This window comes from Haliaeetus albicilla, chromosome 26 (genome assembly GCF_947461875.1).
Source record: "Haliaeetus albicilla chromosome 26, bHalAlb1.1, whole genome shotgun sequence".
Classification (NCBI taxonomy): Eukaryota; Metazoa; Chordata; class Aves; order Accipitriformes; family Accipitridae; genus Haliaeetus; species Haliaeetus albicilla.
Window position 1 is genome coordinate 6183495 of NC_091508.1, and position 13418 is coordinate 6196912.

Genomic DNA, 13418 nt, shown 5'->3' on the forward strand with positions numbered 1-13418 from the left:
GCCAAGATAAAGTCCCGTCTGCCCAAAATCTGGGCTTGGGTCTCTCTTGGGCACAAGGGATTCCCACCCGCTGGGGCTGAGTGACCCAGGGCTGTGTGAGCTCAGGGAGCTGGGTGGGAATAAATCACTTTCCATCACCCCACATCATATACTCCTTTATAATCAGCTCAAGGAAAGGGCAACTTTTGCATGGTGAGAGGAGAGAAAAATTAATTTCCAATCCCAGTCTCCTGGATCTCTCCTTCTGCATCCCTGTTCCCATCGGGTAAGAAATTGCTGGGCCCCATCAGTGATGAAGCCTCATTTATCAATAAATAATGCAAATGCAGGGACTCTGGGATCTCTCTCCCGGCCACCTGCTGAGAGCTTTCACTGCAGCTGCTCGGGAGGAAGGAGGCAGCCTCCATTTTTAATAGGATTTTATATGGATGGAGGTAATTTCCTTTTCAAAAATGGGAACTGTTACTTTAGAGGAGTGAAACAAAATTAGAGAAGGAACCATCCTGACTATTATAAGGGAAAATGATCATAAAAAAAATATATTATGTTTTGGTGGGCTTTTTGCACATTCATAAAGACTGTAATTGAGGACTAGCTGGTGTTTCTAGGGTCTTAGTGACCATCTCATAGCACAGACTGGTTCCTTATTGGGAAAGGGGCATTTAATTGAGATTCTTTATGGGGAAACAACTAAGTGTAACTGGATTGTTCTAAACTATGGAAACTGAAATAAGACATCACCTCTACACATGCGTAGCTGTCAATGTGCTTTTGTAAAAGCCTCACAATGGGAGGGCACGCATCTGGTCAGAGCCATCTCCTGCCCTGCTTTCTTGGGCCGGCAGTCCAAGAGAAATGTCCAGCCAAGCCACATCCTCCTGGGGGCGTCACTGCCCTGAGATGTCTTTGCGCTATCAGACATCATGTAGGGAACACGGGGGCAAACCTTGAGCCCAGGGATGGGGGACCTACCAGGTGAGCTGCTGGTGGTACATGATTGTGGGTCTGCAGGGATCTGCTCTGAGACAGGCTGTGTCTGGGATGGTGAGTTCATCCTGCCTGGATGGAAATTTGGGGTTTCCAGCATCACTCATTTGATGTAGCTCCAATAAAAGAGTCAATCTTGACTTCCTAGGGACCCACCCCTCAGCCCCTGCAGGCTATGACCACAGCTCCCAAAGGCCTTAGTCAACACTGTGTTGACCAAATGCTCCTTAGCCTCCATGAAGCAGCAAATGTATGACAGCTTCTTCCTAATTCCTGCCATTTTATCACAAATAAATGTGCAGCCACCAACTCTGAACCATCAACACTTTATTTGTGTGTGAGTGAGAGATTCCTTGGGGATCTCTTGCCACGCCAAAAAACATGGTTATGGTCTGGTTGCGCGATGAAACTACAGCACCGCTGGCATTGTGGTGGATCTAAATAGCCTTGGCCAGTCCAACGCGGTTGTTGGCCCGGTCAAAGATGCTGTAGTACACCCTGATGAAGACATCTCCCAAGATCCAGAGGTCCCCAGAGGTATTCTGGAAGCTGCTGATGCAAGGTCCTTGGTCATTCTGCATTTGAGCAAGAAAACGCAAATGGGGGAAATGTGGGCTAGTATTTTTGCTTGCATTGCTCTGGAGGCCCATGGCCATCCATCCCCTGTCTCCCATGGGAATGGGAGAAGCCAAAGTGACCAGAGCCAGTGGAGAAAGTAGAAGGACTGAGAGAGGCTCCTGAAACCAGGACCACCTGGTTCCCCCTTACCTGCTCAATGTAAGCCAAGGCAGACACAGGATACTGAACCCCATCGATGACAAAGATGACATCAGGCATGGTGGAAATGGAGCTGCAGTTCACGATGTACTGCAGAGAGCAAAGAGGCTCTTAGGTGAGAAACAACATGTTCACAGGGTGAGGAGTGAAGGGTTTTGATTTCACCAGTATAAACTAGCGACTAGGAGTGTCTCATGGTGATCTCTGTTGGAGGTATCAGAGGAGCAGGGCTGGTTTGCCATGAGCAGAGATGCAATTTCCCTGTGTGTGGAAGCAGACTGGGCGCTGGGCTCGGCAGTGCCAGGCTGCCTCCAGGGCAAGCAGAGCAAGCCGTGGGTGCTCTTACCTCTCCATACGTGTCCTGCCTGGCCCCAACTGCACTCTGGATGTTACTAATGCCGGAGGGTGGCCCAGCCACAAGGGAAGTGCCAGTGTCAACGATGGCTTGGCAGCCACCACTGCATGCAATCTCCTGGCTGTTCACGATGATGCTGGGGGGGACAAACAAACACAGGGCTGCTAAATAACCAGCCAGGTCTTAGTGATGTTTTCAAACTTCTTTTATAAGAGTTAAAGCAGGGTAACCCAAAGTGCTGCCCTTGAGCCTTTTGCTTCTTGGAGTTTGCAATGCCAGCAGGTATCACAGCCCCTATTGCACACATAGGCACTGAAGCACTGAACACAACCCAGCAGTTGGGACCCAACCAAGCCCAACAAAGTAGTTTTTGTAGCATAATTTTGCTCTACTCATCACCAGAGACGTCCCCAATAGCACAGGCTTTGTACAGAGAACTAGGCTGTGTCCAAGGCACAAAGCATTCCTATTTTGGGTGGCAGTTACCAAAGTACTATGGATTTTGGCCTTAACCTTCTGCATCCCACAGCCGTGGGGTGTTAGATGCCAGTGGAAAGCCTCTGTTGTTGATGGGTCCAAGGTCTCTTTAGAAATGATGGTTAGAAATGAACATAGACCAGCAGAGCTGTTTTGTTACCTGTCCATGGAGATCTGCCAGTAGCCTTGGTAAGAGACGAAGATCCAGTTGATGGAGCCGGTGAAATAAGACTCATCTATTCCCCCAAAGATGACCACACTCCCTGTTGTCTCTCTGGATGTTGCAGAGAAGAAAAACAGTGGAGGGTTTGCCATGTGGCTTCAGTGCAGGTAGCTTAAAACAACAGGGCTGTGTGTCCTGTGGGGTGAGATGCTGCTTGCGATGCCACAGTCGCATCCGCTCCCCTCCTCATTATAGAGCATCAGCAAGGCAGTGGTACAACAGCAGTGTGTGCCAGGTCCTTTGGACCCAGAAAAAAGGGCAAAAGGGAGCCATGGTGGAAGCATGTGCCTGGAAACTAGAGAGGTTTCCCTGCAAGCCATAAGCTCCCCAGTGAGTCTGGTGGCCACCTGCTATGAGCCCCCCAGCCTTTGCATGTCATGACACAGAGACAACTGGATGGCAGCAGTGACAGTGGAGGAGCTGGAGCCACCAGCAAATGCAATGATCAGCATAAGCTGCTTCTGCTACCTTCTCCAGCCCTTGAGACCCACATGGCTTACCGGGACAGATAGACTGAAAAGAGGTTCTCCTCCAGCAAGCTCTCATTCACCAAGTTATCAAACACCGGTGTGATGCCATCAGCAGCCAGATTTGGGTAGCCCAAGCCCAGGACCCCATCAAATTTGACATGGACAAAGAATTGGCCGGGCTCAGTGGTGCTCAAGCCGAAGAGCTGGTTGGTGTCCACCAGCGATGCAACCTAGGGACAGGGAGCATGCCGTAAGATCTGGATCAGGCACTGCAATATTGATGTTAATCAGGTGGAGAAGGCACAAAGGACCTCCCACTGGAAATGTCATCGTGACACTCACGGTGACGGTGTCAGAGCCCACGATGCCCTCCATGTTGCCAGTGCCATACTGAATAGACAAGTTTTGCCCTGTGCTTTTGTAGGTGGAGGACTGTGATGGGTTAAACATCTGGTGGTTTTCTAGAAGGTAAGTAGGAAAATCAGAAATTAAGACTTTCGGCAAGGCTGAGCCATAAGGGAAGTGTGGGAGGAGGAACCCTGCTGAACTGCAGTTTAGATAGACCTGCCATTTATTACCCCGCTTTCAGGAACAATTTAGCTGTGAGCATTTGCTGTACATCCCTGCCTCTCCTCCAGCAACCAGGGATGCACAGGAAATCCCATCACCTCTTTGGAGAGATGGGGAAACTGAGGCACTGAGCACTAAGCACATCACCCTGTGGAGTACAGCACTGAGTAGGTCCTACACCCCAAATACTCATCTCTCCGGGGCATTTTACAGATGCTATGGACCCAGCACCATGGGGTCTGCTTGTTGCACTGGCTAGGTGGCCCCTGGTTCCCTGGCAATGTCACCCCAATCTTTGGGCTCCATTGTGCAGTTATAAGCCCAGGACATGCTGCTGGACCCAGCTCTGCCAAAACAGGGAGCCCTGCCTGCTCCTTTGCCTACTTACGGCAAGCCAGGCTGGTGCAGGAGATGGAGGGAACCCAGAGGTTGGAGGAGCCAGTATCAAAGACCACGGTGAAGTCCTGTGGCGGGGTGCCGATGGAGATGGTCCCGTAGTACTCCATCTGTGAAGCAGCAGGAGCAAAGATTGCTTTTAAGGCATGAAACCAGACCTGGAGCTTCCCCAGGCTTTCAGCCTGCGTGGTCCCCTTTTCATGGGGACACCCTGCCTCTAGCAGAGATGCTGTGAAGGACATTTCAGTGTCCTGGATCCATCCAAGGCCACCAGCGTGGGCAGGAAGGGGCAAAGGATGTGAGCTGAAGGCTTTGGGGTAAAAGGAATGGGGTTTGGTCCATGCACAGAACAGACGTGGGGATGGGTGTCCCACAAACCACGCCAGGGCTGCACCGTTGGGGGACAAAGCCAACACTCACGTCGAGGGTGTTCAGCAGGGGTTCAGTGGCCACTTCAGTCCCGTTGGGAAAAGCATGTGGGAATTTGGTGCCGATGTCGTAGTGGTGATGCTGGAAGAAGTGGTGCAGCAAACCCTTCTCCCTGAGGACCTCCCTCAGCTTCTTCCCCCTTTCCAAGGGCAGCCTGGCACAAGCACCAAGGAAGAAATAAGTTAGGATTTAGCTGCCTGCCGCTCCTGCAGGCAACGTTTGACACCTTCAATATTTGTGCTGATCTAACAGCAGAAGCAGAGCAGACTCCCCCAAAACACTGAGTCAGGAGGATTTCTGCAAAACACCAAAGCAGGTCTAGAAAACCAGGCCCCCCCGCCCCCCAGGCCCCTCCACCTCCTCTGCACCCCTGGAGCAGCTTTCTCAGACCTCAAAGCCATTAAAAAGCTCTGAGTGCTCATTTTCCCCCTTCACCTTGAATCGAGTGGCCCGTAAGAGTGATGCTGCGGTGACTTACCTGGTGATGCCCTGGGAGAGGACAGAGGCAGCGCAGAGAAACACGAGGAACCGCATCATGCCGGGTCTGCCAGGGCAAACGCCTGACGGTTTATATAGCCCCTGCGCACCCACCTGCGGTGCCAAGAGCTGCCAGGGCCGCCACTGTGCTGTGTCCCCCCCAGTGGGCACGCAGCCAAGGGAGGTGACACCCAGGGACCGAAGGACATGGCAAACATCGGCTAATATCAATACGTCACCTGGCAAGGTGAGGGGACGATCACAGCGTGCAGACCATAATACCCTACTGCAGACCCCGTGCTTTCCCCTGTATCCCCCCTCCAAACCCTCCATCCTTTAGCACCCCAAATCCATCATGACCAGACACTGCCTGTTTGTGAGCATCATTTTGACTTTTCATTTTGGCATTTTGGCATCCAAAGCCATTGCAAGGAGCAGTGCCCCTCCCCCCCCCCCCCCCCTTTATGGGTGTCTCTCCCCAGTTGGGATGGGGAACGGGGCCCCACTGGGTGCTGACGTGTGTGTACACCCCGGGGAGGTGGGCGCGTGGGGTATACGCACATTTTGACACTCTGGTGCCCGCCGTTATCTGCAAAAACCAATTAGTCCAGCAGGATGCAAACAGGCTGCGGGAAAGGTGACCCTGCAGCACACTGACCCCTCTCAGCGTGGTTTGCCCAGCGATACGGGGACCATTAGAACAGGATTAAAACTCTTAACGAGTGCCTCGGTATCGCCCACAGCGATAATGGCTCCAGGCATCAGCTCGCCTTTTGCAGTTTGCAAAGAGGAGAGAGCAAGGGACGTGGCGGGCGAAGGACATGGGGCGATGTCAAGAGATGCGGGATAAGGATCCTGGTATCTGCTCGGGGCTGCTTTTATTTGAGCAGCATGTCCCAAGCCACTACCCCCGAAATTTGGTGGCAGCTGCTGGTGTCTTGGCAGGAGATTGCGTTTCTCTGATGACAGTGTGGAAAAGTCGATAGACCCTTTTTTTTTTTAATTTATTGTTTGAATTTCCTATCAGCCTTGCCACTATTTAGAAACGATGCTGCAGGCAGAGCCACTCCATCCCCGCGCTGCCGGCACAGTCCCCTCCACTGTGGGGGGGGGAGGTGGGTTTCTGCGATGGGGCCAGTTCTTGTAATGGAGTAAAGTAGAAATTAATCATCATTTTTTTTCAGCAGAGGGAAGGGAAGAAGTTGACATTTTCTGGTTGGTTTGGACAGGAGTGTGAAAGGGCTGGGGCTAGGTTATGGAGGCCAAAAAAGCAACGAGGCGCATCCCGGTTTGCTCTCACACATGAGTTCAAAGCCATCGGGATGAAGTGCAGAAACCCCTTGGGACCAAAAACCTCTCTCCAAGCCTAAATAAATAAATAAATAAATAAAATAAAAATAAATAATAGATAATAAAGGTAAAATAGTAATGATATTATTGTTATAATATTAGTATATATGATCTATTATATATGATATATTATGTGTGCTATAACAATAAATAACAAAAAATAATATGAATTGTATATTATATATATATTTTTAATATAATATAAATATATAAAGCTCACAAGGTCCAGTCTTAACCCTGCCATTAGCTAAGCAGCTTTTCAAAGGCTGCTGTCTCTGTTCAAGATGGGAGCACTGCAAGTTGCTGTAGAGAGAAATGTGGGGTGGGAACAATAATTTATATTTGGTGTAAAAGTGGGGATGGGTTTGATGTATATTTTAGCGGGGGGAAATTGCATGATGCTGTTTGGAAACCATGCACATCAATTATTTTAGATTATATTCAGGCCCGGGAGCATCACCGAGATGTGACACCTCAGCCGTGTCCTGGCTGGGTCCCAGCCCACACTGGCCTGTGCAGTCGGGCACGGGTCACCTTGGAGCTGGAACATGGAACAGCGAGTGGGGAAACGCACGTGCGGGAGGACAGAGGGGCACTTGGCACGGCGCTGGGGGGGGAAAGTAGCTCACGGGGAGCAAACAGTCCCCGATGCTCCTGATTTTGAGGTTGTGTTGACTTTTCCCCCATCCCCGCAGAAGGACATGAGCTTTTGCTTTGCTACTTTGTCCTGCATGGAGGTTTGGGGCGGGGGGGAGGAGAGTTGCTTGGTTTTACTCTCTTAAATGCACTTTGAAAGCAGCTAAAAGTGTTTTTTCTGCTAAAGTGCAGGTAAAACCATGCAGGGACACATCCCCAGTGAGGACAAGGGAGAGGGGAGCGAGGGCAGAGACCCACTCAGGCTGCACATCCCTAATCCGGACTACTCATGACTTCTTCAATTTACAATTTTAAATCAAGAAGGAGAGCTTGCTCTTACAATCTTGGTGTCCCTCTATAAATCTATGCCAAAATCAAGTGATTTCCCACTAAACTGTCACCTCCTGCAGTTTAAAGCCACTGGGAGACTGGCAATTCCCACCAGGCAGTGCTGCCCCAGGCTCTGGGGAGTCCCCCCAGAATGGGAATTGGGGATGGTAAGAAGCTGTTCAGTTGCTTTATTTCTTTTTGTTGTTGTTTTTTCTGCTGGGAGAAAATAATTTGCAATATTTTCCACTGGGAGATGTCTAAAAATTAAGTAAAAAAAAAAAAAATCCCAGCCCTTTCTGCACATTTCCAAGCTTGTGGGAAAGCTAGAAGCAGCTAATAAAGCCAGGCAGCTTAATAAAAGAAACCCAAACCATGAAATTACATATTTTTTAATACTGTTATGAAACATTGCACTTTTTTGCTTTTTCCCCTCTCTGTATTGGTATGGGACTCCTTTCTATATGGCAACCCATGGTGTCCCCCGAGCCCTTCTGCCATGGTCCCCAGTGCCAAGCGATGGGTATCATCAATGCACCTGCCTGGGAAGATGCAGCATCCCCACCACAGGACTGTTCTTTTGTAAATAAAAAGCAAAACTTCTGATGTGTTAAAAAAAAAAAACCTAAATAAAATCAACCCAGTCATTGCAGTGTTTTATTTTCACCAAATGTACAATATTTTGTTGGGGGAGAAACAAGTGCAGGGAAGCATCAAATGCCAAATCTGAATTACTTTACTCTCCATGATAACACAGCGTCTGCCACAGCCTTAAAGGTCGTGCCCGTTGGGGTCTTTAGAAGTAGAAACAGTTGCTGCTATAGTACCGAAATCCTCCAAAACCCACAAAACCCCACCAAACGGGGAGGGCCCAGAGCACAGGAGAGTGCCACAGCTCCCGGTGCCGAAGCTCAAGGGCTTTCCAGGAGCAGCTCTGCACACGAGTGCATTCAAACCCCCAAAATAAGCTTTGCCTTGCTTCTGCTTGAAAGGAAACCAATCAGGGTTATTATTTTTGCTATAAATGCTGAATATTCTTTTTTTATTTCTTTTCTTTATTTCTCTTTATTTATTATTGCCGGGAGTTCCTGTAAGGAAGCAGGAGAGAAGCTCAAGTGATACACGATTTTTCCGCAATAGGTTTTTAAGAGGGGAACTGAAAGCATGTGTCTGAGGGAACTTTTAGTGCATTTAATTAACTTTAATATCCCATTCTCCTCTCAAATTCAACTGACATAAAGAGAGGCTCCCAAACCTTGCACAGTGCCTGAACCTCAGGCAGATGCTGAGGCTGGAAAACATTTTCCTACATCCCAAAGACCCACCTCTGGCACGACACGGCTCCAGCCAGCCCTGCTTCAGCCTCTGCCAAACACATTGCATTGCTTGAACTTTGGGGAAACCCATTCCGTAATTCCCCACAGCTACTGGATAGTGATTTCTTTTAATTGCTGGCTAGATTAGACCATCCATCACCAGCTTGAAGACCTGCTTCCAGGAAAAAAAATCAGCTGATAATACATGATTGGGCAATATCACAACGGGAATTATCATTACAGAAATGGTTTATCCAGTAGGAATTGCAGGGAAAATGCTAAAATTCCCTGCAAAAGGAAGTTTCTGCCCCTCTGATTTTTGTCTTTCCTAGTGCACGACTGAAAAGTATAAAAATAGTTAAAGTCAGGTCTCCACCACCACCTTTGCCACTGGGCTCAGCCTTGCAGACGCTTTGGCAGATGAAATGATGCTGCTCAGCTTCACGTCCCAAATTTTATCATGCGCCAGGATAAAAACCACGGGAGGAAGCTCTTGGCTGCTGGGTGCTCGGCATCTACTTTTACTCTCCACAAATTGCATCACCCTTGATTTTTACTGTATAAAATAAAGGAGGGAGGTGAAAGCTAGCTGACAGCATCTTGTGAAAGTGATTTTTGAGGCCACAGAGATTTCACACACACACTATCCTTCAATCCACTCCTCTGCAGAGGATGCTGGAGCCGGGTCCTGCTCTGGGCTGGGGCAGACCTTTGCTCAGCCACATGTCAGAGCAGCTTGGCCTGACTGTGCCTCAGTTTCCCCATATAACATATAGCTTATAACAACACTGTCTACCTTGGAAAAGCACTTTTAAGGTTGCCTGGCACTATGTGGGCAACCAATGGCCATGGGAGATGGCAAGAAATGGGTGCTGGTGGCTCACAGATGGAGAAGCAGGAGCATCACCCTAAAAATCAATATTCTTGAAGTTGATGGAGCAGCGGTAGCGGCCATCGAGGAACCTGGAGCATATGAAGTTGGGTAAACAGGGGCAGGTGTGGTGCTGGCGCTTCCCAAAGAAAGGGACCTGCGGAGAAATACGGGAGAGACGAGGGTGTCGGGGCTCTGCCGCAACCAAAACATTATCAAATGGGATCAAAACCCTGAGAAAATCTCTGGCTCTGCTCAGAGGTTTAATGGGGATATGCCTGAAATTAATTTTTGATCCCTCTGAAGCCCTTTGCTCCTTCCTCGTGCGAGCAGAAGGCGCAGCATCATTAAATCTTGCCCCCACCATGCAAAATCAATATAGGAGTGCGGAGTGGGATGCTCCCCCCGAGGCCGGGATGCTCCTGCTAAATCCTCACGGAGGAGGGATTGCAGCAGCGTTGCGCTTTGGGCTAATCCCAGTGCGCTGGGGTTTCTTATCGGACAGAAATCACGGCGCTGGGGCGGCTCTGCGGCATTAACTCAGCTTCTCCTCGCTTGGCAGAGCATTTATGACTCAATTTGGAGCAGCGTGGTGTGCGCTTTTCTTTAAATGAATGGGCCGGGTGGCTCGGTCCCAGCTCTGAGTCAAAGTCCGCAGCACCCATGGGGCAACCCATGGATTTAGGGTGGCTTGGACAGGCAGGGCATTGCTCAAAATACTTTAGAGGCTGAAACCAGCTGCACTGTGACAGCTCAGGGATAACCACGATGCTGCCCGGAGCCTTATCCCAAATCTAACCCAGCCCCCCCGCCCCCCCCCCCCAGTGCTGACCCCCTTCTCCATCTCAGGGCTTTAATGGAACTTTTCTCCCACGCGAGGAGCTGGGTGCCCTTTGCCCGGTCCTTGTCCCCCCTCCCAGCCCCACTGGGCATCCCCACGCCGGTACCTTGTGACTGAAGGGGTGGCACTCGTCCCCCTCCTGCCCCAGGGGGGTGCACATCCGCAGCCCCCGCAGCCAAAGGCTGACGGCACAGCAGGTCCCGGTGCCACACTGCGGGTCCCGTTCGCAGGCCTGGGGACAGGGATGATGGTGGGTTGGTGGGATCGGCGTGGGAAAGCATCGCTACCCCTCTTCTGGAGGAGCCCAGTGGAGAAATCAGCCCACGCCGAGCTGCTGGGTGTAACCCCTGAATGGGGATTTAAGGGAGAGGGGCTTGTTGGTCCTAGGTCTCCCATTTTGGGTTAAGCTGGGGAGGTTTTGGGGAAAGGCACAGCTTGGATTGCGGGTGCTGGGGTTTGCAGGATGAAGGGGGAAATCTCTCGCGCACGCAGTGATGGGAGGAACAGAGGAAAAGTTTGCAGCTGCCCAACTTAAAAGCAGCATCGGTGCCAAGTCAGAGCAGCAGCATCAGGGGATAAACTCACTGTCCGGATCCTCCGGCATGCACGTGCATCACCCGTCTGAGCCCGTAAAACCTACTAAATAATGCAAATGCCCAGTGCTTTTTTTATTAGAAGGGAGCAGAGTAATGCCAACAACTCAGCCGCTCCCACCCAAGGCAGATGTAAAATGGAAAAAACTGTCACCTCTCCCCACCGGGATGAGGAAACGGAGGCCCAGATGCAGATGCTGTGCCAGCTCACCACCACACCTGGAAGCCCCTGCGGATGTTGAGAAGAGCTGGACGGGGCACCTGGAGCATCAAGCAGGTCCCATTTTGCCCCCCAGGCTGTGTTGGCCATCACTAGAGCAGCTCATTGCGCCCCTGATCCCTTCTCTGATCCATTTTCCTGACGTCAGGTTGGTAGCACAAGAAGCACTGATGGAGCTCACCCCAAACCCCCCTGGGATCCCCCCTCCTTGGGGCACCTCTCTCCCAGGAGCTCCCAGCCACAAGCCCATAGCTTGTACAGATGAAGAGGTGTCAAAATTGCAACTGGAGAAAAAAAAAACATGAGGGCAACAGATAGAGCATAATTTTGGGGTGCAGCTCTCTCGCAGGGGGGCAATAAGGGGATTTTGCAGAGTCTTCCCTTTCGTGAAGGGAACCTGATTCTTCTCAAGCATCCAAAGCACCTTGTAAGACCCAAATACTGTTAAAAATCAGATCTCAGCAATGATGGACCCTCTCCTGCAAACTCTGGGGAGGCAGATGGGGGCTGCAGGCAACCAGGGAGCTGTACATCCAATCTCTTTTCTCTGGTTATTCAAAATGAGTCATTTAAGCCCTGGGAATAATTTCAAGAGTTGCTGGGTCTATTTGGCACTGGATGGAGGTGGCTCCCTCCCTGATCTATGTAAGGGTAGGGGAGATCCAGCTGAAAACATCAGAGTCTTGAAAGAAATAGGTCTGACTGTAAGGGGCGTCTGGGAAAAGAGAAGCCAAGAGCCAGACGAAGCCAACTACAAAATTCCCATTGGCTGGGAAAAGCCAGGCGGCAGAGAGGCACCCAGGATGCAAACACTTTGTCTTGGTTTTAAACAGAAGATTTTTCGTTGCCAGGGGGAAAAGGGGAGGGGGGGGGTGTGTCAGCCAAGCCCGGCTTTGCTGAAGCCAGCATCTTGACTCCTGAAGCACCACAAAAGCCTGGATTCTGTCCCCAAAACTCATTGCTCCTCTTGCTTTTAGCATCACCCTTGGTCCAGCTCAGCACCAAGCTCTTGGACATGCTGAGCCCCAAAAGCCCATTAACAGCAGGGTAAGCATCATACCTCTCCTTTGCATCCCCACATTTTCCCCCCTCTTTTAATAATTTCTCTTAATTTGGGAGGGAGAAAGACAAACTGGGGTGCTCGAGCCCTTGTCCCAATTGGGAACATGCTCTGGGGGATGCTCATAAAGATATATTATTTTTTCCCTGCTGGAAAACTTCCTAAAATCCCCCATATCCCTGCATGCCAGGTCTGACACGGTGCTGAGAAGAGAAGCAGAAAGAGCAGCTCACCAGCATGACTTTACACTCATGTGGGCTGGGGCTGGCTGTGGGAACAGCATCCCCGCGTCAGAAAAATGACTAATAAATTGGGACACCCCCCCAAAGCAAACAGCAAAAGTCACTGATTCCTGCCTTATTTCCCAAAGTAATAATAATAATAATAATAATAATAATAATAATAATAAAAATAATAAAAACCTCCCAGGTTGGGTATGGGACTGACACTTACCCCGGTGATGACAGCGCAGGGGCAGGAGGTGATGAGCAGGAGCAAGCAGAGAGTTTGCAGGAGCCGGCCCATGGTGCTGGGGCAGGAGCCGTCTCCCCTTTGCCGATGAGGTCTGCAGCAGCCCCGCGCCTCCCACCCTATATAACCCCTTCCAGCTCCGCCACCGTGGGCTTTTTTTTTTTTTTTTGTCCCCTGATGATCTCAGAATAAGCAGATGAGACCTGAATCTCTAATGGTATAAAAGAAATATTAATAAACCACCGAGGAAGGGAAAAAAACCCCAACCACCTCTCCCACCCGCACCCACATCCCAGGGTTATTTTTCAGCTAAGATAACACAGCTGGATTTTCCAAGTACACCTCTATATCCATATTTATCCCTGACAGGTGTACTTAAGAATTGAATTAAGAATTTGTGATTATTTAGCTAAAAGAAAACACAAGAATAAAGTTAGCCTGCTACTTCTTGACTCATAAGAAGACAATGTGTAATAATGTGGCTCTGTGATAAATATCCTGTAAAGACTCGGCTGCATTTATTTGTGAGAATAAAAGGCGGCAGAGAGGGAATAATATCTTTTTCAGTAATG

At 49.9% G+C, this 13418-nt stretch overlaps 2 protein-coding genes across 2 annotated transcripts; both read right to left on the minus strand.

Annotated features, from left to right (window-relative positions):
- Positions 1-1424: 1424 nt before the first annotated feature.
- Positions 1425-5218, minus strand: LOC104325053 (embryonic pepsinogen). The gene is made up of 9 exons (XM_069770755.1): positions 5163-5218; positions 4676-4838; positions 4248-4365; positions 3632-3750; positions 3320-3519; positions 2757-2870; positions 2111-2255; positions 1756-1854; positions 1425-1562 (listed from the first exon to the last, which is right to left on the minus strand). Exons 1-9 carry the CDS (start codon positions 5216-5218, stop codon positions 1425-1427), a joined length of 1152 nt encoding a protein of 383 aa, XP_069626856.1.
- Positions 5219-8076: 2858 nt separating this feature from the next.
- PROK1 (prokineticin 1) lies at positions 8077-13018 on the minus strand. The gene is made up of 3 exons (XM_069770664.1): positions 12829-13018; positions 10609-10734; positions 8077-9818 (listed from the first exon to the last, which is right to left on the minus strand). Exons 1-3 carry the CDS (start codon positions 12898-12900, stop codon positions 9699-9701), a joined length of 318 nt encoding a protein of 105 aa, XP_069626765.1. The 5' UTR covers positions 12901-13018; the 3' UTR covers positions 8077-9698.
- Positions 13019-13418: the final 400 nt, after the last annotated feature.

Coding starts and splice junctions, on each gene's coding strand:
- LOC104325053 (XM_069770755.1), bottom strand. CDS start 5,218: ATGCGGTTCCTCGTGTTTCTCTGCGCTGCCTCTGTCCTCTCCCAGGGC. Junction 2,871..3,319: donor TTTTCAGTCTATCTGTCCCG/GTAAGCCATGTG, acceptor TGCAACATCCAG/AGAGACAACAGGGAGTGTGG. Junction 1,855..2,110: donor GGCAGGACACGTATGGAGAG/GTAAGAGCACCC, acceptor TGCTCTCTGCAG/TACATCGTGAACTGCAGCTC.
- PROK1 (XM_069770664.1), bottom strand. CDS start 12,900: ATGGGCCGGCTCCTGCAAACTCTCTGCTTGCTCCTGCTCATCACCTCC. Junction 10,735..12,828: donor CCTGCGCTGTCATCACCGGG/GTAAGTGTCAGT, acceptor CCCTGTCCCCAG/GCCTGCGAACGGGACCCGCA. Junction 9,819..10,608: donor GCCACCCCTTCAGTCACAAG/GTACCGGCGTGG, acceptor ATTTCTCCGCAG/GTCCCTTTCTTTGGGAAGCG.